This window comes from Mesocricetus auratus, unplaced genomic scaffold (genome assembly GCF_017639785.1).
Source record: "Mesocricetus auratus isolate SY011 unplaced genomic scaffold, BCM_Maur_2.0 Super-Scaffold_100004, whole genome shotgun sequence".
In the NCBI taxonomy this organism is placed as follows: Eukaryota; Metazoa; Chordata; class Mammalia; order Rodentia; family Cricetidae; genus Mesocricetus; species Mesocricetus auratus.
In genome coordinates this window covers 2,652,838-2,678,783 of record NW_024429189.1, presented here as the reverse complement: position 1 = coordinate 2,678,783, position 25,946 = coordinate 2,652,838, and the positions used below count along the sequence as shown (strand labels likewise).

Below are 25,946 nucleotides of genomic sequence, written 5' to 3'. Positions count from 1 at the left end.
CCATGTCTCAATGGCCAGCAGACACCAGGGCAGATGTGACTGGCTTGAGACCTCTAGGGTCCCCTATAGGGTGGAGGACATACCTTCTAACCTCTTAAATCACTTCCTCTGCGGATGACACCTAGTGAATAACGGCACTGGTTGCTGGCTGGGAGCTGTGAGGCACAGCTGGTCCCCTTGTTATACAGCTGTGAGGCACACCCGGTCCCCTTGCTATACAGCTGTGAGTCACACCCGGTCCCCTTGCTATACAAGAGGCAGGAGGATGGCTTGAGTCAAAAGGTTTGAGGTCAGCCTGGGCAACATGGGAGGGTCCCATGTTAACAACAGCAATCCAGGATATGAAGTGGTATTTGAATTTCAGATAAATAATGAATGGTTTTGTTCACATAATTATATCCCATGAGGCTAAGAACCATTTCCTGTTCATCTAAAACTTGAACCTGAGAAAACGCCCATTATTTCACCTGCCACCCTGCTCACCCTGTAGCCCACTCTTAGCTTCCTGGGTGCACCTGCTGGACTCTAGCCCTGATCCCTCTCATAGACATAGGGCCTTGGTGGTCTAGCCTATCTGACCCTGTTATTCTGGAGTTGGTAAGCCCTGAATCAGCCCCCGGAGAACAAAACAGTTCCAAGTCAGGCCCAGGCTCACCTCCCTGGGAAGGCACATACCAGACAAGCCTAGTTCTCAGGACACGTGGCAGGCCCAGCTGGGTGTCTGACAGCCACATGGAGGACCGCAGGAGCTCTGGCCTGTGCCAGGTCTGAGCGTGCCCTGCCCAGCAGGGAGGAGCAGGCAATGCCCAGGAGATACCAGTAGGGGGCGCCATCTGGGCCCCAGCCTGGCACCAGTGTGCCACAAAAGTCGTGAGTTGGCCCTTCCCTCCTCTGGGCAAGAGGAGCCGGTGTTGGAGCGACTCCCAGACGTGAGGGCTGTGAAATGTAGGTCAGCTCCCAAGCCCGCAAGTGATGTCACCTGCTCTTTGGGGCAAAGAGAAAGTTGCAGGGAGTTTGGGTGAGCATGGAACAAAGGGTGCTGGAGATGGGTAGCGATGCCTCCCCTCAAGGGCTGAGCCCCCAAGGGGATTATGCGCCGCTACATTATCCATGTAGGAAACAGGGGAGAGCCCATCTCGTCTCCCTGTGAGACAGCTCACTGCAGGAAGGGTTCTACATTACTGGTCCCCAGGGCCTGTTGTTCCCCCACTGCCCACCTGTTGTCACTCAGGAGGCCAGCTAAAGCCAGAGTTATGGCTCCTGACCCTTTGGATAATAGGGAGAACATTGCTCTTCTGTTTGGGGAAAATCTCACTGGGCCTTTGGTTATGACAAGGCAGACACCATCTCAACATTGGCTGACCAGGGAAGGAGGTCACCAGGACACTTCCTTCTAGGGACTCATAGAGTCTACAGGAAGCAAGGGTATGGCTGGGCGAGGGTGGAGTGGGCCTCAAAGTGGAGTGGCGTTTCTCTACTCCAGCTTGAGCCTAGGATATGAAATCTGTGACCCGTGACCCTGGGCCCTTGGTGGGTGGGGAGGCTGAATCTTTGGTAGGCTGTGTGACATTGGGGACAGGTCATCCAAACTTAAAGCGAGAGGAAAGTCAGGAGAGAAGCTGAAGGAGCCAAGTGGCCAGAGGGTGTAACACATCTGTGACCACAGCCACAGGGATCTGTAAGGAAATGGATATCCAGCTAACTAGCCAAATAGAAGTCCCAAGGCTGGGGAAACTTGAGACCGGTAGGGTCCAAAGGACGCTGCCAATCAAGACCTGAGCCCTCAGGAAGGAGGGGATGGCGCTAAGCTGCAGGCTGAGGGCCACTCTGAGCGGCAAAGCGGCTGGACGATGCCAGGGTAATGTGGATAGATGCTGGCTGCAGCCCCTCCTGGAGCTGATGGCTGGCAATTGAGCACATTGGCTAAATCAAATTTGGGCTTCTGTGCAAGCCCTTTTCTATTAAGTGCCCTGATATCCATCAGCTCTGCAGGCCACTGATAAATCCTGTTACCCATTACAAAGCCAGACGAAGCCTCCCATGCACAGATGACAAAATACCAATGGCTCCTTCCCTTGAGCAACGAGCACAAGTTGTGCCAGCGTGAGCTAACCTGCGGGTTCTCAGATAAGGAACCCACCCTGGGCCACTTTCCCTGGGACCTCCTAACTGCCTCCACACCTCTGTGTTCTGCTTTCCCCTCCAAGATCTCAAGGTTTCCTTCCCATACTCTTGTTTCCATACAACACACACACACACACACACACACACACACGCTCCCACATGCACAGAGTTTTTAAAATTCCCTCCAGAAACTTCTTCCTTTCAACTGTTGCTGTTTGACTAGGTAAAATCTCCATCCCACAACACCTCAACTCAGAAATCCAGGAGTCTCCCGGGAAACCCCTCTTTGCAGCCCATGTATACTAACTCTGTCAACTCCACGGCCAGAAGCCATCTGTAGGTGACCTGCTCCCTTCATGATTACCTTCCACCACCAGACCCAGTCAGGGCTGCTGTGGGGCATGATCTCACATGCTCCCCCTAGTCTCCCCCTGTGATCAGAGGCCAGGCCACAGCCTGCGGGGCTCACCTCGTCTCTCCTCAGACTGCTACTAAAACCAACGCCTCAACCTGGCTGCAGGGACCACTGCCACCCAGCTCTGCCGGCAGCGCTTCCCTCCAGCGCTCATCACTGTCACCCAGTCAGGCTGAGTCCTTAGAACCTCTTGCACCCGTATTAGACAAGGCTTCCTGCTGCCCCTGGGAATGGCCCCTCTCCTCCATTTGCCCTTCAATTTTTCCTTGAAGGTCACCTGACTACGAGAGTCCAGCTCTCAGTTTGTCCCAGCATTACCTTGTGTCTTCATTGGTTCAGTTCCCTTATGTGGCTTTGGTTTGCCCCACACTCTTCCTTTCAGAGTGTCAGTGCCTCAGCGCTTTTGACCTGCAGCACCTGCTCGTGCCCAGCAGGTTATAGGGGACACCATGGGTTAATAGGCAAGACTCAGTGAGAGCCGGGAGGAGAAGGAGGCTTCAAAGACACAATGACCCAGTGACTGCCGAGGCTGCCCCAGGTGTCAGAGAGCCTGGCACCTCACTGTCTGGTCAGAAAAGATGAAAAGCCTCTTCTTAAGGCGTCAAGGATCTGGGGTGTGGCACTTTGTTACTGTAATGACTGAAACTACTGGTAAATTAACAAGGGGTGAGAAAGGTCAAAGGGGAATTCCAGAAACAAGGGACCAGAGAGCCTGGGCAAGTATGGTGCCAGCAAGATACGCCATCCTTGGAGCAACTGTGAGACTCCCAAACATCCTGGTCTGCCAGCCAAACCCCAGGCTCCTAGTCCCTCTCTGCAGAGGGTGGGTCCACCCCACCCAGTGCATGAACAGAACCCACCAACCAGAGGGCCTCGAGAGCCTACAGGACCTGTACACACGACTCAGCCTGGCTCTGCTAACCCAACTCTCAATGGCTGGACAAGAGTATACACATCCTCCTTGGAAGAAGGCACAGGGCAGGAGGGTGGGCAAGAGGCAGTTAAAGATATATGATTGTGCCTGTGACAGTGAGTGTTGTCAACTTGGCAGAATCTACAGTCACCCATAAAACAAGACTCTGCCCACCTGGGAACAATTACCAAGATTAACAACAGCATGGAGGATGCCTGTGAGGAATTACCCTTATCTGATATGAGAAGACCCATCTTGATTGCAGGCAGGACCATTTTGTGGGCAGGGATCCTGGACCACACAAGCAGCATATATTCATCTCTCTGCTTCCTGACTATAGGTCCCATGACCAAGTTCCTGCTGCCTCGACTTCCCACTATGATGAGTTGTTGCCTTGACCTGTGAGCTAAAATAAATCTTTCTCTTTTTAGTTGTCTTTATCATGGTATTTTATATCACACACACACACATGTGCATGCACATACACACGCGCACACACACACATGGACTAAATAAGTATATAGGTGGTCAAGGGTCTTTTGAAGAACAAGCTCCATGTGGGCCCTTTCTTGAGCAGACCTCACATGCAAACACTTAGAACACATTTCTTCGAGTTCTCAGACCCTCTGCCCTCCTAAGAACCCACAGGTCCAGGTAGGAGATCCTCTGGCTCCTTGCAACCAGGGGCTCCTCCTCTGCACCCATGACAGCTGGTACTGACTTCTGTTCTCTAGGGGTCTGAGCATGTCTACACACTCTTCAGGGACAAGTTCACTTACACCTCATGGTCACTGTCTCTGTTCCACAGAGGTGGGAAGGAGGACAGATAGGTTAGGTCTCCTGTTCTAACTGGTCACAACTGACATTAGACTTTTACCTGGACAGTACAATGTGGGAAGCCATCTATCCAGCCAGCTACCCAACCATCTTTCTATACACCCACCTACCCATCCATCTATCCATTCACCCACTTGTCCACCCACCCATCCATCCACCCCTCCATCTATTATCCATCCATCCATCATCCATCCATTCATCCATCCACCTGTCCTCCCATCTATCATCCATCCATCTGTCCTCCCATCCATCCATCCATCAATCCATCCATCCACCCATCCACTTTCATTTTTGTATGGTTCTGAGGATAGATTCCAGGTCCTTTCATGTTCTAGCTAAGTGCCCTACTACTGAGCTGTGATGACAGCCCCCTCTCTTCTTTTTCAGATGAGGTCCCACTCCAGAGCCCAGGTTGGTCTTAAACTCAGAGTCCTTCTTCTTTTGTCTCCTAATGCTAGGGTTATAGAGTGACACCATCACATGCTGCTCTTTCTTTTATAAGGGTGAATAATATTCCATCACATGTATAGGCTACCTTGCATTTATCCATCTATCTTCCAATAGACACAGGCTTTTTGCATCATTGACTATGGTGAACTGCTGATGTAATATATAGGCCCTTGCTTTAAACTCTTTTGGGTGGATCAGAAGGAGAATCACTGGATCACACGTTAAGTCCATATTCAACACGTTTAGGAAACATCATACTATTCCCACCACAGCTGGGCCATTTCACATTTCTATTAGCAATGTAGATTGTCCCATGTTTTCACCAACACTTATGATTTTCTGTTTTCTGACTCTTAGCCCTCTAATGGGTATGCATGGTATTTCTCTTTCTTCCTCCTCTTTTGTTTTTGAGACAAGGTCTCTCTACATAGCCACCCCTCCTCATTAGCCTGGAACTCACAGAGATTTGCCTGTCTCTGCCTCCCAAGTGCTGGGTTTAAAGGTGTACACCACCACACCCAGCCCTCCACCTCTTTTGAGATAGTGCCTCACTATGTAGACCAGGCTGGCCTCAGACTCACAAAGATCCGCCTATTCTGCCTTGAGTACTGGGGATAAAGGCGTGCACTACCAGCCCCATCTATTGCTTAACCTCCAGTCATCACTTTCCCATTTTTTAATGGGAAAAAGAATCACCAGGGGCCGGGCACGATGAAGAAACCACAGAAAAGTGTCAGGGGGGCACTAGCCTGGGAAACTTGCTCTCTAAGTGGCAGTCACTATTGCTGAGGGACAGCTCCATCCTCCCCAGCTGTTCAGGGTTCTCTTCCCACTCATGTTTGCAGTAGGGGGGTCAAAGGAGACAGAGGCACAGGGTGAGTAGAAAGACACCTTCCCTCCTGCTCCCTGCCTGCCCCCGGCAGAGGTTTTCTTCTCTCTGCCATTTCTATTCTTGTCCTGTGACTGCATCTCCAGTTACTGGCGATCAATAGGGACAGGAGGTTTATGAAAAAGACAGGGAGGCAACAGAGGGGCAGGGTCAAGGGAGAAGACCAGGGTGGGTGTGGCTCAGAGCCCACAGTGACAGCTCCCCACCAGACGCAGTGAGGACCCAGGGATCAAGCAGGTCCCCTCCTTCTCAAGGGTTTTGCCCCACTCCAGAGGAGAAGAGGGCAGAACATAGCCAACACCTGGCACTAAGCATGCTAAATAGGGAGTCCATTCCTTTTCTGTCTCTGGCTTATAAAATCCCAGTATGGCAGGTTCCTTGGAGCCTATAAGAGTTTTCTGGGCAGAAAAACTTATCTCTAGAGTGAGGTCTGGTAGTGGGAATTGGGTGGCCCCTCCACTTCCCTCTGACTCCCAGACCTGATGGGGAGCCTCCGTATGCTAGCCCTGCCGAGGATCTGTGTGGCTGCTGTCACAGCTGCAAGGGGAGCCCTGGGCTGTCAGTGCTGGACTGCAGGGCTATTATGTTCCACGTTGTCAGGGCTCCCAAAGAGTTTGGAAGGTGGTGCTGGTGTCTTAAAGGGCAAGAGATGGACACAGGCGCCTGCTGGGTGGCTTCTCTGCCTTGCTGCTGTGTTGCAAGGGGCTGGCTGGCTGACTGCACTTCTCCACAGGCTACCCTGTCTCTCATTGCTTCTGATGACACACTGCTCCTCTCTCCCAATGCTTCCCAGTCCTGGGGGCTGCTTGGGCTTGTAAGCTCATGCCTCCCCTAGGTTTCAGGATCTGGGCTGCGTGTGGCCAGGACATCTTCCCCCAGAAGCCCTGTCCTCACTTCTGCCTCCCTCCTCTCCTGCCACCTGAATAAAGGAAGGGGACACACTATAAAGCCATCATTTCATCAACAGCTCACACACTGGGGAGATCAGCTCTCGGGCTCCATATTGCAAGTGAGGAAACTGAGTGAGGCTTGGCAGCTGGCTTCCTGGAAACCCCACCCCCTTGCTCGCTGGAGGGGTTTTGCAAGGATAATGCTTTCTGGGCCTCTCTGACACCTGCCACATGGGAGCCAATTTATGGTGGGTCTTTTTTGGGTCTTTTTTTTTTTCTGAGACAGGGTTTCTCTGTGTAGCCCTGGCTGTCCTGTAACTCACTCTGTAGACCAGGCTGGCCTTGAACTCACAGAGATCTACTGGCCTCTGCCTCTCGAGTGCTGACATTAAATGTGTGGGCTACCACCCCCTGGGCTCATGGTGGGTCTTATAAAACTTCCCTGGAAATTCAGGGTGAGGCTTGGGCTGCTGGGACGGGCTGTGTGCCCCTGCCCAACAGGAGCCTGGATGATCTCATTCCTCCTCCAGTGCAGTTCTGGCCCAGATTCCCACACTTTAGAGCCAGCCTCTCCTGCCCAGACTGTGCACCTGAGCGCCCCCACATGCAGGAGAAAATAGCTCCCATCTCCTCCCAGCCTTCCAGGAATGCGCCCCTGGGGACAGGGCTGCAGGGAGGCAGAGCCCCAGGGTTCTGGTGGCTGGATTTCTCTCTTGGCCACCGGTGTGACCCTTCTGTCACAGCCCGCACACCTCTGGTGCCCATTTGTATTATTAGCCCTGCCAGGTGTCTCAGATCCCACCCTCCTGGCCATCTGGGCCCTCCTTGGAGTTGTAATTGCTGAGCGCAGAGCCAGCAGTGAAACAAAGAACTCGAGACTCCTTCGGAGAGGAGGCTGGAACACCGTCATGTGGTGCATACTCCTTCAGCACCTGAGGGATGAAGTCAGAGCCAGGGTGAGAACCCAGGAGTCCCTGAGGCCAGTGCCTCACCAGAGAAAGCTTGTTTTTGGATGAGGCTGGACTGGGATCCTGCTTGCCTGACGTTTAGTTCAGTGGAGTGTTCCCTTCTCTGAAGGCAGGAGAACAGCATCGGCCCTGCAGCATGAGCCCCACAGGAGGCAGGTGTCACGGAGTGAGGGAGCCCTAGAACCTGAAAATGCGTGGGAACTTCAGGGGCTCCCTCTTCTGGCTCCCACACTTGCCTCGTGCCATCTAACCAGACCTAATTAATCAATAACCAAGCTGTTGCTTTCCTGCCAGCCAGCCACCTGAAGAGTACTTATTCTGTCTATGAATTGATTGCCACACTTTTGCCACCACGACAGAGAATCCCTGTGCCCACAAAGGCTGAGTGCCAAAAGAATGCTGGGACTTCCCTGCCACCCTGCTTGGAGACAGTGGCTCCCAGTGGCCCCAGTCTTGTCGAAGATGGAAGAGAAAGGTGTGGAGGGGGGAGGCTTGAACCTCAGGTTACCAAAGAGATGGCTGTTACCCTGCTGGGGCTTAAGGTACATTCAGATCCTGACTGCCACCACCACAGGAGGGAGCCCACAGCCCTCTAAATCAGGGTCTTGGACATACTGAAGAAGAGGGTCCCCTGTAGCAGAGGACTGTGGCGATATTTTGTTTGTGCTTTAACAGAAAAAGTTTGCCTGAAGATCATAGTGCAGAGTTAGCAACTAGTTAGCCATAGAGGCCAGGCAGTGGTGGCTCACCCCAGCACTGGGGAGGTGGAGACAGGAAGGGATGTGGCTGGGCAGAGAGAGGAATATAAGGTAGGAGGAGACAGGAGCTCAGCCCATTCAGTCTGTGGATTCATACAGACAGGCTCACCCCTTTGGTCTGAGGACTCAATAGAGGTAAGAACTAGTGACTGGCTGCCCTGCTTCTCTGATCTTTCAGCATTAACCCCTGTATCTGACTCTGGTTCTTTATTATTATTAGACCAATTAGAATTCATGCTGCAGTGGACACAGAAAACAGGCGAGGGTTCTGAGGACCTGGGGACCTGGATGCTACCTTAAGGTGCTAAAATGAGTGGGCCTGTGGTTCCTACCATAGTGCCTTTGATTGACAGCTCTACCCCATCTAGAATCGCCTGTGTGACAGACATCTGGGCATGCCTGTATGGATTATCTCTTTATTTTGTTTATTAAGACAAAATCTCTCTATGCAGCCCTGTCTGTCCTGAACCTCCCTATACAGACCAGGCTGGTCTCAAATTCACAGAGATCCTCCTGCCTCTGCCTCCTATGTGTTGGGATAAAAGGAGTGTGCCACCATGACCACCTGTGGGGATTATCTTGATTGTGTCAGTTGAACTGGGAAGATGACTGACTATGAGTGACAACCATTCCTTACCAGGGATCCTGGACTGTGTAAGTGAAGAAATGGAGCTGAGAGGCAGCCTGCATTCATTGCTCTCTGCTTCCTGATTGGGGACATGATACACAGCAGTGGTTCTCAACCTTTCACAGGGGTCTCCTAAGACCCTAAGAAAACACAGGTATTTGTACTATGATTCACAACAGTAGCAACATTACAGTCATGAAGTGGCAACAAAAGTAATGCTATGGTTGGGGGTCACCACAGCATGAGGACCTGTGCTAGAGGGTTGCAGCGTTGGGAAGGTTGGGAACAGCTGTGGCCTGCCCACCATGGTGGACTGCTCTGCGAACCGTTTCTCCCTTAAGCTGCCTTCGTCAGGGTGTTTAAAGTCTTTCTTAGACCTCCTTATTTTGTATGTGTGTAAATGCTTTGTCTGCATGCATGTATGTGTTCATGTAGGTCAGAAGAGGGCATCAGATCTCTGGAGCTGGAGTTATTGATGGTTGTGAGCTACTGTGTGGATGCTGAGAACCAAACCCAGGTTCTCTGAAAGAGCAGTGAGTGCTCTTAGCTGCTGAGCTATCCCTCTTGTCCCTTTGCAGGGCATTTTACCACAGCAATAGGAAAAGAAATGAAGACAGTGGCCATCTTTCAGATGGCTTCCAGAAGGTCCCAGATTGGAAACGTCCTGACCCAAGTGGGCAGGACATCACAGGCACCCACAGCACAGGCCACAACGTACACCTGCTTCTTTCTGCCGGTTTTGAACCTGACTCTACTTCCTGACTGGTCTCCATCTCCTGGAATCCACACACACATGAAAGAAACGTAGACTCACACTGCCGCGCCCCCACTCACGCTGCCGCGCCCCCCCCCCACTCCAGGCAAAGGAGGGAACTGGTTGGAGGCTTCCCTCCCCCACTCCACACCTCTGCACCCTTCTTCTCAATCCTGGTCAAAATATGGAAAGACACACAGGCGAGCTGTGTCTCATAAAAGCAGGACAAGGGAGTGTGGGTAAGATGGATAGGAATGATACAAGATGCAAATGCAGTCCGAAAATGTCATATACATAAAACACCAGAAGGGGGCGCTGACAGCCGCATGGGGTAGCTAATGGCTTTTCCTCGTGGCGGCACAGAGCCCGCTATGAAGAGACACAGGATGCGAGGCCCCAACAGGGCCCCCAGGTGCTGCCTGTGCCCCTGTTATGTCTCATCACCTTCAGGCCTCACTCTGCCCTGTCAGCCTGCTCCCACCCTCTGGTGCCATTCCTATGGCCAGTATTCATTTTATTTAATACTTGAGACAGGGTTTCTCTGTAGCTTTGGAGACTGTCATGGAACTCACACAGTAGATCAGGCTGGACTTGAACTCACAGAGATCCACCTGCCTCTGCCCCCTGAGTGCTGCGATCAAAGGCGTGCGCCACCACCGCCCAGCTAATGGACTGCACACTGGGCACTGCTGTGAACCCCTAGCCATGTCTGGCTCATCTAAGCACCCCAAGGTCCACAGGTAGCTTGGGAATGAGGACTTCTCATAAAGCAACACAGTTATCTACTGAATGGACAAACTTCCTGGATGGTGCAGAAACCCCTGCCCTCCCTGGCATTAACACCCACGCAAGCTCCTCCAATTACATCAAAGATTGGGTATCTTGACACCAGGTCACATTTGAAGCAGGTGACTTCCTTGAAACCAGGTGGCATCCTGAGAACAAGGTTATATCTAGTGCCAGGTTGACATAAGTATTCCAGGAATCAGGTGACAATCCAGATGTCAGGGGACATTCAGGTACCAGCTGACATCCCAGGAAAGAGGTGATCTCTAGGTACCCAGGTGACATCCTAGGTAACAGGTGACATCCCAGGTATCAGATAACATTCCTGGGACCCAGGTAACATTCTTAGAACCAGGTGACATTTCAAATATCATATAATATCTTTGAAAACCAGATATTCCTAGAAACAGGTGACATCCAGTTACCAGGTGACAACAGTCCAGGAAACAGCTGACATCCCATTGGCCCTGGGCCTTACCTGCCGATGACTTCTATGTTGGAGATGGCGTAGAAGTACTTGTAGAGGTTCTCCCGCTGGACGTAGGTGCCACCCAGTGCAGGGCGGAGCAACCGCATGCGCAGATCAGTGAAGGTGAAGAACTCCTTGAGGCCCTTAGCGCTCTCCAGCCTCGTGTACAGGTTGTCCATGTTGCGCAGGTCAGGGCCGGCAAAGATGGCAAAGCGGTCCCTTACCTCGAAGCGCACATGCTTCTCCTTCTTGGACCCTGCCCAGCGTGAGTACTCCTCCGTGCAGAGCACCCGGTGGGCACTCGAGGGTGACATGTCTCGGGCTCGGCGGGCGGACATGCCGAAGGCCTCCATGCAGTCCTCCGCATAGAACTGGTAGGGCTGCCAGGTGCGGCCATTGTCCAGGGACTTCTCGAGGACCATGACAGTGGGCCGGCCATACTCGAAAGTCATCACCACATCGTCCGTCAGCTCCACACTCTTGTTCCAGGAGAGGGTGATGTTGGCTTCCAGTGGACTGGGGTAGCGACTCCACGTGACACTTTGCCAGTAGGTGGCCAGTCCCTCATCTTCCCTGTCAAACATAAGCCGGGGTGGGTGGGCCAGGTCGGGGTTGGAGGCATCGCACTCGTTACTGCACAGGTAGGGGTTCTCCTGTAGAGGAAGAGAGACAGGAAGCAGGTGCTGGTCACTGGGAAGGGCCTGTGCATGCTTGCCCAGTGCCTAGCCATCTGCTGGCCATCACCAAGCCCCAGGTACAGGCAGTGGGAAGTGCCTGTCCCACACAGATAGCAGGTGCCTGATAATAAGATAATGGGTCGGGGTGGACAGAAAGCTGGACTCTTAGATAGTCTGTCCTTTCGACTATGTGTTCTACAAGCCCATCGCTGCTCTGGATTGCAGACCTATTAATTAACAAACAACAGACCCTGCCACTGACAGCCGCGCAGTGCCGCAGTCCACACACAGCTACTTTGATGAATATTTCAGGTGTCTGTGCAGAGACAAAGTAGCTTGGATCTGAGTTAAAAACCTCTCACTCTCTAATGAGCCACGAGGCCCCCGAGGGGGGTGGACACACTGCCACCATCCCCGGCCACCCTGGCCAGCAACGCTGCAGTTAGCCACTGGTCATGGGCTTTGATCCTTCACAGCAACGGGCTGGTGCCTGGCTGCCCAGAGCTGCCCAGTGAGCACAGCTAGCCTGGGGGGGTTCTCTAAGGCAGGACCTACAAAGCCCTGATGGACCAAAATAGCCCTGTCCATACTCGCCTTGTGGTGCCAAAATCCACCCTCCCTGCCTGGCCCTGCTGATGGGTGGGACTAGAAGCCTTGGGGGTACAAGCATTTTCCCACCAGTCTGGCATCTTACTGAGTAGAGTGGGAAACTGAGGCCCAGAGAAGGCAAGATAAACCCAGGCCTTCTCAAAGGCATTGCAAGTACTTCTGAGGAGAACCCAAGCGCTATCAATCCTCCCTCTCCTTCTTTCTAACCCTCCCCTTTGTCCCCTCCCCTCTCCTTTCTCTCCCCCCCCATCCTACGCTGCCTCAGTGATACCCCCTTCCAAGTCTGCACGCTTACAAGCACAATGACAAGGGAGATTTTTGTTACTTCTGCTGGTGTCTCATGCTGTTGGCCTGAATGGGAAGGGTCTGAGTGACCTCCATAGGCTCGATGACAAGCAGAGGCTAAGCTAATCCCAGTGGCCAGGAGAAGGGAGCAGGCTGCTGGGCTGGTGGAGACTGGCTGACCATGAGGTCACCACCAAAGCCCCTGCCACAGGTAGCATGAAGGATATTCTGAGCCCAGGGCCAAGTACAGCTTCTGGTGCACTGGGAAGCGGAATGGCGGGCACGTGCTTATTGTTTGCACGTGAACGAGGGACCCGCAGGACAGCTGATCCAGGCCGGGCGCTCTCCCATTCCCTTTCTCCTGTTGCTCTATGCCTCAGCTGTGTCCCCTCAAATTCATTTGTTAATGCCTAACGCTCAGCAACCTCAAAAGGGCAGTAGCTGTACTTTGAGACAGTCTTTAAGATGAAAGAGTTGGCGGGCGGTGGCGGCGCACACCTTTAATCCCAGGACTCAGGTGGCAGAGGGAGGTGGGTCTCTGTGAGTTCAAGGCCAGCCTGGTCTACAGAGCGAGTTCCAAAGAAACCGTGTCTCAGAAAAAAGAGTTGAAGGACCCCTTCTGGTGGTCCTTCTTTTGAGAAAGAAGAGGGGCTCACGCAGAAGCACTGGGGACAATTGTGCACACACCTGGAGGAAAGACATGAGACAGACGGAGGTGGCCACACACACCAGAAGGAGGGAGGCTGCAGGAGGAACCACACCCCAGCACCTTGATCTTGAGACTGTGAGACAGAAGCGTCGTTGCTGGAGAAGTCAGGTCCTGGCAGGCTCATCTAGTGAGCCAAACGGGAGGGGTGGCAGCTCAGAGGGGTGTTGCTGACCCTGAGTTTTCCAGGGTGCTCTCAGGGACTCTTTGGGCCTTTTCCAAAGCCTTGTTTTGTTGTTTTTTACCCTCCTCCGAAGGCCATGTCCTTTCCCAGGCCACCTGATCCCTGGGTAATTTTATTAATGTCTGCCCATCTCATATTGACTGTTGATATTCCTGTGGCACACAGCTCCCCCCTCCCCAGCTGCTGTGAAGCTCTGTACCTCCCCTTTTCCCTGGACCTTTACCACCAGTCTGGGGTTGGGGGTGGGGCGGCAGGGACAGGGTTCCTCCAAGCCATCGTTGAGAAGAAGGTGGGTCCAGGGGCTTTGCCAGGGTCTAGGGAGTCCATCCTGACTAAGGATCCATGCTGCCCAACCTGCAGGGCCTGCCAGCCCCCTATCCCAGCCCCTGGGAAGCAGGTGGCGAGACACTAATGAATCAGTCTGTGTATTTACCAGGCTCATGCTGGCTGCAGAAAGGGCTTTGCCAGTTACGAGCGAGCGCAGCAAATAATCCCAAGCCATGGCCAGCACAGTACTCTCGTCTCCTCGTCTCTTCCTCCCACCTCACAGCCACAAGATCTCAGCATCCTGCATCACCAAGGAGGCACGGGCTGTGGCCACATCGAGCCAACCCCTTTCTGAACACGCCTTGGCTGTCTTTCCATGCCACAGTAGGGAGAACTCCAGGGGAGTTCCAGCCGGCTCCACCCCCACTGGAGCGAGCAGAGGGACAGCTGAGGACAGCGGGAGGCAGCAGTGACTTTGCCAGCCTTCTGGGTCTCCAGCTTCCATGACTACGGAGCAGATTAAGTGTTAGTGAAAACAGCCAAATGAAGCCATCTGACAAGGACAGCCAACACCAGGCGACTTTCGGGCACCCTTTTACCTCGCAGAAGGGAACCCAGGCTAATCACTGATGCTATCGAAACCAGCACTTGCTTCTCTGGCCACTTAGTGATTAGCACCCCAAAACGAGTGCACAAACCCCTGATTTTAAAGACCTTAGAGGGGGAAAACCCCTTAGGGACTTGGGGAATGGTTCAGTTGGTAAAGTGCTTGCTGTAGGGACTTAAGTCAGAGCCCGAAAAAGGCTCTAACTGTGGAAGCAGTGGCAGAAATATCCCCGGGACGCACTGGCCAGCCAGCCTCGATTAACTGGGAGTTCTAGGTCAATGGACACCTTGTCTCAGAACCAAGGTGTACGGTGCCTAAAGAGTGACACCTGAGGTTGACCTCTAGGCTCTACTCATATGTGCTCACAAAAACATGCACACACATACTGCAGTCACCCACCACATACATTTACCATACCCTGGAGCACTAAGTCTGTGTTAGAAACCCCTTTTAAGAGTATGGGGCCATTAAGGAAAACTGGCCCTCATGTCTAAAAGCCCTAAGTTCAGCTCAGCTGTACCTGCTGGAGGTTTTGTGACCTTGAGGAAGCCACTTGTGTTTTCTGAGTCTCTGCTTCCTTGTCCTGTGTTCTGTGAGATAGAGTGTATGAGAAACCCAGGTGATGTCACCATACGGTAGTGACAGTTTTACATAGCTGATTCCTGCATGTCAGCTGGAGTGAGGGGTGACCCGGCTACCTTACAAGGGAAGGAGATGGAGGTAGATGCTGGGCACCGGGGGACTGCATGACACAGACGACTTTAGTAACAGCTAGTCCAGGGAGCACAGTGATGATGGGCTCGGGGCAGATGTTGTATGGTCACTAAGTACATACCAGCCCGCTGTCGCTACCCGTGGAGAGGACGGGACTGACTTTGGAGAACGCTGGGGAATCAGAGTTCAGCATCTCTGCAGTTTTCCACCAGCGGCACAGAGCACCGGGGTGGGGTAGGGTGGCATGACAGGTCTCTTGCAAGGTCTTTAAGCAGGAGATGACTGGTGAAACCATTTTTTTGTGCAATGCTTGAGCACTTTTGACTCTTTGGTGATTTTGCTTTTCTGTTATTTTTGGGGCAGGAGTCAGAGTCCAGGTGGCAAACACACTGGCAAACTCTGGGTGGAAAGCGTAGTGGAGCAGGAAGTTACGTGCTGCCAAGCACAGCAGCCCTCATCTGGGAAAGTCCAGCCAGCGAGTCTCCAAACCCCTAGCCCAGGGGTCCTCACAGGCCTCTTGGGTCTTAAGCAGCCTATGTTCAGGTGGTCTATGTCATGGAGTCCCCAGGTGCTCAGCATCTCCCAGAATCCACCTCATCTCCCTCCCACTCCAGCTGACATGCAGGAATGGGCTGTGCAGAACTGTCTCTACTGTGTGTTACCATCACCTGGGTTTCACACAGAACACAGGACGAGAAAACAGAGGTTCAGAGAAGTCAAGTGGCTTTTTCAAGGTCACCAGAATTGGAACTGTCTGGGGTAGAGAAAAGGATGGCTTCATACCAACTGGGCTTGAAACCCAAGCCTGTGTGGGAACAAATTCTCAGTCACTGCCCACAATATGGGCTGACTTGGTGCTTCGAGAAAGGGCTTTCCAGGTAAGTCTGTGGTGGGCTAGGAGGGGCAGATGATCCTCTCAGTCACAGGCAAGCTTCCTGAGTGTGGATGAGTTTTCAACTTTTTCAGACCTGCTGGGTTTCAATACATGCTACCTCAGACTATGTATTTTTATTTATGTTTTCTGTGCTGTTGTTGTATATGTGTGTGTGTGTGCGTGTGCGTGTGCGTGTGTGTGTGTGTGTGTGTGTGTGTGTGTATGCATGTCTACACGCTTACATGGAGGCCAGAAAAGGGCATCAGATGCTCTGGAGCTGGAGTTACAGACGGTTGTGAGCTGCCAGTGTGGGTGCTGGGAACTGAACCTGGGTCCTCTGTAAGAGCAGCCAGTGAGTGCTCTTAACCACCAAGCCATCTCTCCATCTCTCCAGCCCCCTTGAACTATTTCAAGTGGAAAGAATTTGAGAAAGTTCTGTGCAGTAAGGTTACTCCTGGCCCTTCTCTTCAGCAGCTTGTGAGGCCTTCACTGAGGAGGGGCCTGTGTTGGGAGAATTCTAAGGACACGGGGTATCAACAAAGAGTCTGAGCACCCAGGCCTTGCTGAGGTCCCCTGGTTTATGAACCTCCATCAGGCCTCTTACCCAGTTTTTCTCTTCCATCTCTCTTATTAACTCCCTCACACCAAGCATAGATTCAAGGAGCTCAGCAGTTGGAGGCACTTGCCCTGCAAGTCTTATATGCTGAGTTCAAGCGCCAGAACCCCCATAAAGGCAGAAGAAGAGAACTGAACCCACAGTTATACTCTGACCTCAACACAGAACACATGACCCATATCATGTGCCCATATTCACAATAAATAGACAAATAAATAAAGCCTTAAACTATTATTATGATTATTTTTTTTGAGACAGGGTTTCAATGTGTAGCCTTGGCTGGCCTGGAACTCGCTTTATAATCCAGGCTGACCTCGAACTCAGAGATCTGTCTGCCTCTGCTTCTGCCTCTGAATGTTGGGATTAAAGGTGTGTGCCACCACCACCTACTAACCAGAATTTTAATTTTTTTTAAGAATACACAGATTAAAGCCAGGAGTGGCATTGCTTGCCTTTAATCCCAGCACTCAGGAGGCAGAGGCAGGTGGATCTCTTTGAGTTTTAGATGCTTTGTCTACATATATGTCTGTGCACCACATACATGCCTGGTGCCATGGAAGCCAGAAGACATTTGATCCCCTGGAACTGGAGTTACAGATGGTTGTGAGCTGCCATGTGAGTGCTGGGAATCAAACCTGGGTCCTCTGGAAAATCAGCCAGTGCTCTTAACCCTATCTCTTCAGCCTCTTTTAAAAATATTATTTATTTTACGTGTAAGTGTTTTTGTCTGCATGCATATCTGTACCCCATGTGTGTGCTTGGTGCACGAGGAAGCCAGATGAGGACTCGGATCCTCCGGGACTGGAGTTACAGACGGTGCTGGGAATTGAACCCAGGTCCTCTGGAAGAGCAGCCAGTGCTCTTAACTGCTGAGCCATCTCTCCAGCTCTCTTCAGCATCTTATCTTTGTCTTTTGATAGGAGTCTTAGTCAGGAACATGGGATGGGTGAAGAAAAGACACTGTTTTCTTTTACAAGTGTTGGGTGAATTCCCTGAGGGCAGCAACCTTGTATGTCTCTGTCTCCACTGAAGCCTTAGCCCCTGGTATCCTCTGAGGAATCAGGCAATCCTGATGGAATGAATGAAAACCAATATGGAGTTGGGACATGGTGGCACAAGCCTTAAATCCCAACACTTGGGAGGCAGAGGCAGGCGGATCTCTGAGTTTGAGGCCAGCCTGGTCTGTATAGGGAATTATAGATCAGCCAGGACTATACAGTGAGACCCTGTCTGGGTACCACAAGATGAGTGCTTGTGTAATGTGTGCTCAGGGATGCTGGATGCAGGAAAGAAATCAATTGCTGGACCACCATGTAGGCACCTGTTCCAACCAGCAGCACAGTTTCCCTTCTGCATCCTAGGGGGTCAGATTCTCCAACTCCCAATATCTCTAAGACAAGTAAAGGAACTGCCATTTACCCAAGAGGGAAAGGACATAGCCACCCCCAGTCTGTGCCACCGCCCCCCACACCCAGGAGGCAGACAGCCATGTCTTTGCCACCTGGGTGTGTGGGCAGGCCCTCAACAGTTCAACAGCTGACAGATTCTTTTTGAATTTGGCTACTGAGCTGTCAGCTTCCCTGGGGGACTGGAGATGGTTTCTGTGTCCCAGGTGGGAAGCAGGAGACTTCCAGGAGTAGCCAGGATGCTGAGATGAGGAGGAACACAATACCAGCTTTCATCCTTACAAAGTCTTGGGACTTAGGGGTAAAGTGAAAGGGGGTCCCGAGGCAGTCACATCAGCCTTTCTCGTCTCCGTGGACTTGGGGAGAGCTGGTCTTGGCCTGGACAGGTTGGAAGTCGGTAAGCACACTGACTTCTTGGGTGCATTGTCCCTAACCCTGTGTGACATATAACCTTGGGTCGGGCTTGGATCTATCCATACCTCAGTTTCCCTATTCGAGAAATGACAGAGCAGGAGTCGGCAGTCCAACTGTGCTAACACTATCCTAAAGTCTCAAAATCTTCATAGTCCTCCTTCCCCTGGCAGCTTGGGATGAAGGGAACAGAACCACGCAACCTCCGTCCCCAGCGGCAGGGAGAAAGCCAAGTGCTGGGGGAATTCGCCCTAACAAATTATTTCCTATTTCTTGGTAAGAAAAGTTGCAGTGGGATGAATTATTAACAAGGCGGAAACGGAGATTGTGTTCGCTGCTGGTCCTAATTCGGGCTGCCCTGCATCCCTAACTCCCTCCTCCTTTTCTAAGCGTCCCGCTAGCTCTCTGTATCATTCTGTGGGTTCATTGATTACTCCCCCTCTTCTTCCTCTGCCCCAGGCAACAGCAAGGTCACCTGCCTCACTCTCACGAATCAGCAGAATCCTACTCAGAGCAGCAGCTGTCCAGGGAGACTTGTCCTGTGGGGATGATTCTCCCATGCTCTATCAACTATGCAGGCGGCGGCGGGGGGGGGGGGGATGGGGGGGACACAAGTTGCCCATGCTGGGCATGACCCTCAATCCTTCATCCTCGCAGAGCACCATCCAGCGCCTTAGTAACCATCCTCTTTCCTAGACCCAAACTCAGTGATCATGTCCTTGGCAGAGGTCTACTTTGGACCCGAAGTCTCAGGTCATCTCCCAAGTCTGCCATGGCTTTAGCTCAAGTTTAAAAAAAAAACAAAAACCTCTTGGTCCTTCACTATGCCAAGCAGCTTTGGAGGAAGACACCTGAGGGCCTTCCATTTCAAACCCACCCACTAATGCCTTCCTTATAGAACCTTCTATATGCAAGAGTAAAGTCCAGGAGAGCAGGGACCAGGGCTCTCCACCTTACATGACACTCCCCAGCAATTGCCTCATGCAGCAGCCAAGACTCTGACCCTAAGACCTTTGGTCTGTTTGGGGATGCTAGTTTTAGCATCTTTCTCATCCCTTCAGAGAACCTTGGGACACCAGGTTGTAATGTGGCCGAGATACCCAGGAGATGGTCTGCTGGCTCGAGGTGGAAAGCCAGACCCTGCTCCGACTCACACTGCCTGCAGGAACACAGCCTCCGTATGGCTGGCTTCCTCCATCAACAGAGCAACCACAGGGAGTGGGGGTGAGGGTTTTGCCAAGGCAGTGACTACATGAGGGTTAATCTCTCCAAGAACTCAAAATTGTCTTTTAAAAAAGGCTCCATTCTGCTTTGCCCTGGGCATATGTGAGTTCTTCCCACAGCCAGACTTCCAGGAATGTTTGGGGTGGGAAACCCTTTCCCAGTTCTGAAGCGTGCCTGGCACCCAGCCTTATGGCCCCCACATGCAATGAATGTGCTCCAGGCCCTCAGTGTACCACCTACCAAGCAGACACATGTGGGCTCTGCCTTGGAAGAGGATGATTGCTCTACATGTGCATACATCTAGACACAGGGGGCTCACTACCACGAAAATCCCAAACTGGATTGCTCTATTTTTAGAGACTCTGGCTATCTATTTTGGCACATGCTCCACAATCCCTGTTCCAGGACCCCTTTTGTGGTCTTATTTTCTCTCATTAGGCCACCAACATCTTCCAGTTCATTAGGTGAAGGTGAGAGAAAGGCTCCATGAAACCGAGTCTGCCCCTCCCGACCTTTCCTTAGATAGGGTTCTGCATATCCCAGCTGGCCTCAGACACCCTATATAGCTGAGGCTGACCTTTGATTTCTGATCCTCTGGTTTCTACCACTGAGTGCTGGAATGACAGGTGTGTGCCAGCATGCCCAGTTCATGTAATGCCGGGGATTGAACCTGGGGTCTTGTGCATCTTAGGCAATCTCACTATCAACTCATACAAACCCAAGTCCACGCCTGCCCCCTGCTTCAGCAGGAGCTCAGCAGGCTCAAGGCTTCCCTCCCAGCTCTCAGAGCTGTTGTCCAGCTGACTCCCACCTGTGGCACCTGCACACCCCACCTCCCACACTCTGGGTGATTTTCCCCCGCCCACTTCACTCCACGGTAGGGGCTGCACCCACCACCTGAATGAATGGTTCAGCATTTCTACAACAAGCAAATGAAAGGAGAGGAGGAGAGGTGAGAGGAGGAGAGGAAGAGAGAGGAAGAGGAGGGGTGGGGGAGGACTTGGAGAAGAGGAAGCCACTGGTAAAGTGCATTATTGATTGGAGACTTAGAAAATGCTTAGAGCATAGGAAAAGCGTCCTGTTCTTTAAAAGCCTGTGCAAGGCGTAAGCTAGACACAGGCAGCCTTCCCAGAGAGGTCCTACTCTGCTGACATGAATATTTCATCGCGAGGGGAAAAGGCAGGCTGCAAGGATTCCAGCGCAGGGTGGGGCGAGGGCAGCTCAGCACGGCCCCCCCACATCCCTGGGGCCTTCAGAGCCTTGGTCATTCCACCTGCTGATGGCAGCTGCCCTGCTGAAGAGTGGGGCCTTAGCTGGGGCTGGGGACAGACATAGCCAAAGGGCAAGGTGTCACCACTAACTGGTGAGGCTGTCCCAGGCCCTGTCCTGTCCCCATAGAGACACCAGCCTCTCTGTTTCCTCTCCCTAGCCTGACTCCAGGTTCTTGTGTCAAGTGATGGGGTAGATACTATTGCCTCCTGAGCCTTAGCACCCGGAGCCGCTCAAGCCCAAGCCTTGGACCCTAGTCCTGCTACTCCCTCTCTGCTCTCCAGTCTCTCTCTAGCCAGCCCCAGCTTCCTGTGGGTGTGGGGGGAGGTGTGTGTGTGTGTGTGTGTGTGTGTAGGTTAGTGATCAACCTTGGGTGTCATACTTCAGGCACCTTCTATTTTTTGTTTGAGACAGACTCTTATCACTCTTCAGTTTGCCAAATGGTATAGGACCAGTGAGCCCTATGTCTGGCCACTAAACGGCAGGGACCCACCTAGCTCTCCCCATGGCTGGGATCACAGACACTTGGTTTAAAAATGCACAGCTTTGTGAGGGAGTTCTGGGGATCGAACTCAAGCCCTCATGCTTACTTGGCAAGTACTTTGCTGACTGAGCAGCTCCTCTGTCTCCCTTCTCACACCTCTGTCTGAAGGCTCCACCCAGTGGCAGGTATCTGAATAAGCACCTCTTCCTGAGGACACCTCCCGGGTTCTGTCCAGGAGCCCATTTGTGCACACAGAATGACATATTTGGTTAAGGCCAAGTCTGTGTGATCTCAGGGTGCTCTGGGGAGACAGGAGTGACAATGCAGTGTGTCCAGGGTTGCAGAGTGAGAGGCCCTCCCTGGGTCCTCAGCAGCCAGAATAAAGGCTTAGGAGTGACGCAGCACCCACACGGATTGGGGTGGTCCCTGCAAAGGGCCATGGGTGGGTTTCTACTGTTCTTTGGGGACTTAAGAGGTGTGGCAGAGAGACAAGTAGGAAGCCACAAGGTGGGGCATACCTGGACAGCTACCAACTCTGTAGGTGAAGCCTCAAGTGGGGGCAGGAATGGTGAGAGTGGGCTAGAAGGTGCAGATTTATTCTTTTAGTCATTTGTCAGCTACTTGTCAGCTACTTGAATGATGTCATTCCAGAGAAGCAGCTTCAGAGTTTGCCCATTAGGACAAAAGGAAGAGATATGTAACAACATTCATGGCCTTAAGTCCATTGATCTACTCCATTGGGGAAGCAAACCAACAAAACGACCAACTAGTTAACCAACCAACCAGTTAGCCAGCCAGCCAACCAACCAACCAACCAACTAGCAACTAACCAACCAATCAGCTAGCCAGCAAATCAGTTAATCAGGGCTCACCCTGTGTTGTTTGGCTGGGCATACATGGGCATGGGATTGTGACAAGCTCTCCAACAGTCCCTACATAGTGCACTGAGAAGCCCCAGTGGGCAGAGGGTCTGGGGCTATGAGGGCTTCCTCCTGGTCCTTGTCTGCTCTGGTTCTGGTCACTGCTCCCCACATATCACTGGGGCCTTTGAGAAAATCACTCCAAGGGTAAGGAGACAAGGGGAGCTCAGACACTCTCACCCACTCTCCCTTTAGGACCTGGGGATACCTGCACCCACTGCACAGACCTAGGCAGTAGACAGCTTATGACTCTTCAGGAAATTCCAGCGAGCCAAGGGCAAGGGCACTGCCTCCAGACCTGGAATAGCAGGTAGTGACATCTGGATGCGGGCAGTGGCATCAAGGGACAGTCTGTTTCCTCCCCTCCTCTTTCTCATGCCTCGCTCTAGGCCGAGAGGATCCCAAGACTGGGTGAGCAGGACTGCCCAGTGCCAGACAGTTAGGCCTGGAGCACCCTTTCTTGCCCGCCACGCCCTGCACTCTCTATTTTTAGGTCCATTACTGTCCACTGGCAGGTCTAGTTTCACCACTGCATCCCCAGAAAGACAGATCAGATTCCAGATTTAGAGGAATAAGCAAAGCTACCGCGCCTTCGATGAGCTGCTGCGTGGGAGATTGCATGCTTCCAAATAGACGTGGAGCAAACGAGTTATCAAATAAGTGGATTAGCAGGCTCCGTCTCAGCTCAAAGAGCAGTGGGCGGGAAAACACAGTATCACTCCTCCTCAACCTCCTTCCTCCAGGGCTGATGGGGGCTCTGCTCATCCAGCATGCATGCGTGAACACACACAGATGATTGCTCCCTCTCCTTCTGAGATACTCAGAGAGACTCCCAGCAGCCCTGTAGCCTGGGCAGCCCAGCATGTAAGAAGCTGTGTGAGCTCGGGCAAGAGGCTTAACCTCATATTTAAAATAGGGTTTTAATATAAAGTCTACCATGTTTTCTGTGTGGATTCAGTTGAACTAGTTCATGGTAACTGCTTAGCATACACTAGGCACTCAGTAAATGTGGCTGTTGGAGGGCGTGGAACCAGATCTTTAGATAGCAAGAAGACGCACACACGCTGATTTCTCTGAGGTTAAGGGTCCTTGTGAATGGTACCATTGGCCACCAGGGTCCACATGTGAACCCGAGGCTGTCTGGGAAGTGTCCACAGGTTTTGCAACCTTGTTTTGTATGTGTACACACATGTGTTTGCACACATGCCCAGATCCTGTTCTGGAAAGCATTGCAGGCTCTCAGAGGGTTTGGTGGCCCCTGTAAGTCAGGAGCCCTGGGGCTTTGCTGCTGAGACAGGAGTTGGTTTCTGCTTTGGTGGCCCTCAGGTCATCCCCAGCGCCTGGGTGGATGCTGCTCTTCTATCTCACCAGGAAGCAGGATGGAGGAAGTCAGGAGTGCAGGGAACTTGGACGTCCACACTCAGATCTCCTCATTTGCTCTTCCTCTTTTGGGGAAGGTGCAAAGGTTGCCCAGCTGTTGCAGAGGGCAGACCTGCCCCAAGGAGCTGGCCCATCATCGTATCTGCCACCCGATGGTTGGCAATGGTTCTGGATTGGGGTGCACTTTGTTCCCCAAGCACCACTGACTCCCCCTCCTGCTGCCAACTGCCTCTCGATCCCCCAGGGGGAGGGCACTCTCTAAGAAACTTCAGCTTCCCCAGCCTCCTCTTCACCTTTGCCTGGAAACCGACAGTGTGCCTGGCGGAGGGGATGCACAGGGTCTTGGTTCATTTCCGCTTATTTCCCTGGGCAGTGCTTCCAGTCAAGTGGACAAATGGCTTGGCAGCAGGAGGGAGATGGAACGGGGACTGAGCAGGTCTGAAGGGCCCCCCGAGACCTAAGACAAACTACACTGGATCTTCTTCACAGGAGGGGCCATTCTAGACACACACACACACCCCTGGCAGGGTTTAGATCTGGATATTTGACTGGGGGTTCAATTTCAGCCCCTTACTATCAGCCAGGTTTCTCTGCAGCTGCCCACTGTCTCGGCAGCCATTCAGAACTGTGCTGTGGAGGAGGGCTTGCGGGAGACAGTGGCAAGGCTCTGAGGAGGATCCGGGCTTTGGCTGTGAAACTCTGGGTTAAGTGTCTTCGCCTCTCTAACCGTCCCTGTACCCATCTGTATGGCAGTCTTATGGAGAGGATGAAAAGTTACACATAAAGTATGGTGGTAGCCACAGTATGTATGTTGCCTGGGGACATGGGCCAGTATGTGAAAAAGGAAAGGTGCATCCCAGAATCCTACTTCAAGGACCATCAAAAGGTACCGACTTTAATGATTGTAAATATTCCCACCATTACCCTCTCCTGCCTCAGCCTGACCTTACACCCTCATGGCAAGACCACAGGAGAACCATTGCTCTCAGGGCTTAGCGTGAGATCTCTGTCAAGATCCAGCTCTGAGAGGTACCTCTGGTGACAGAGACGCAGTTTGTGAGAGCTCACCTAGGTGAGTCAGGAAGTGACCTCGGTAACCCTACCAACCACACAGGAGCAGCTTCAGCCGTCAGCCGGCACAGGTGACCTCCAGGTGTGTCCCATGCCTCCTACCATGTGTCACCATGTGAGAGCAGATCCAGGGCGTGAATGGGTGGATGGAGGCCTGGGGACAGTATACTGTGCCCCCAGGGATTGGACTCCACCAGGAACCTAGCTAGGGATGAGGTGAGTCCCAGGAACGTGTGAACAGGGCTAGAGGGATAGCAGCAGCCAGCCAGCCACTTTGCCCCGAGTAGTTGGCACCGTTGCAGTGTGCTTCTGGGCAGTGGGGTTCCTCTGGCCTTGGGCAATTTCCGATTGCTCTTAAGTTTGGAGGGATCTTTGTCATTGCAATATATTTACTAGCATCTGGGTGGGAACGGTCCTGGCTGATTGGAGGAGAAGAGGAGCATAGGAGAACCTGGAGAGCATGTGAGGGGCTGGAGAGAAACATGGTCATCCCCCCCCCACCCATTGACCCTATCCCCTAGAGAGTCAACCAACATCCTGTCTAAAAGACACAGTAGGAGAAACTGGCCAGTGAGTGCAGAGGTGAGCGTGTTGTATAGCTAGCTCCCTGTTCTCAGGCCTCACCGAGGCACAGCAGCAGGGGGTGTGCCCCTTCGCACTGACACTCTACTGCCCTCTGTGGGTCTCTGGAACCTTCCAGGCTTTCCCCTCTGACTCTTGCCCCTATAGCCTTGTCTTGCACATTGACTGTGGTGTGAGGTCATCTTTCGCCCACTGTCTCTTTATGTGTGTTCCGTTTGCTCGTCTTGCTAATTCTAGAATGGAAACACGCCCTTTCAGTGGGCATTCCTTTGATGTTGGCTTCTCATGCCTCGCCTCACCTTATTCCCAGAAATGTTCTTGGAATCTGGAAAGCATCGCTCCCATTTCCAGATGAGAAAGCAAGAGCTTGGAATCTCAAGGACTTATCCTAAGTTCCACAGCCCAGAGGGGGGTCAGTCTCAAAACCTAGAGTAGGGCTGGGGACTTGGCTGGACTTTTGAGAATCTGGTTTTGAGTATTACGGCTTTAGATGAGGTAAACAGTTGGTGGACAGACCAACATGCAAGCCCTCCTATGCTGACTTTGAGACTGACCCCTCTGGGCTCACTTAGCAGGCAGAAAACTCTGGGTTCGGTGCCCAGCATGGCTAGAACTGCATTTGGAGGCTCATGCCTGTAATCCCAGCACTTGTGAGGTGGAGGCAGGAGGATCAGAAGTTCAAGTTCATCCTCAGCCACATAGCAAGTTCAAGGCCAGTTATGGCTCATTGGGTCCCTGTCTCAAAAAAATAAGTAGATACAAGTAAAATCAGGACCTGG

At 52.4% G+C, this 25,946-nt stretch overlaps 1 protein-coding gene across 10 annotated transcripts in view; it reads right to left on the bottom strand.

Moving 5' to 3' along the window:
• Positions 1-25,946, bottom strand: part of Ntng2 (netrin G2) — a 59,239-nt gene that overhangs the window by 22,582 nt on the left and 10,711 nt on the right. For all 10 annotated transcript variants that reach the window (XM_040745119.1, XM_040745121.1, XM_013124743.3 and 7 more), the window contains one exon: positions 10,891-11,534. In XM_040745119.1, the coding sequence (XP_040601053.1) occupies positions 10,891-11,534 (644 nt within the window). The remainder of the gene's footprint in view (positions 1-10,890; positions 11,535-25,946) is intronic.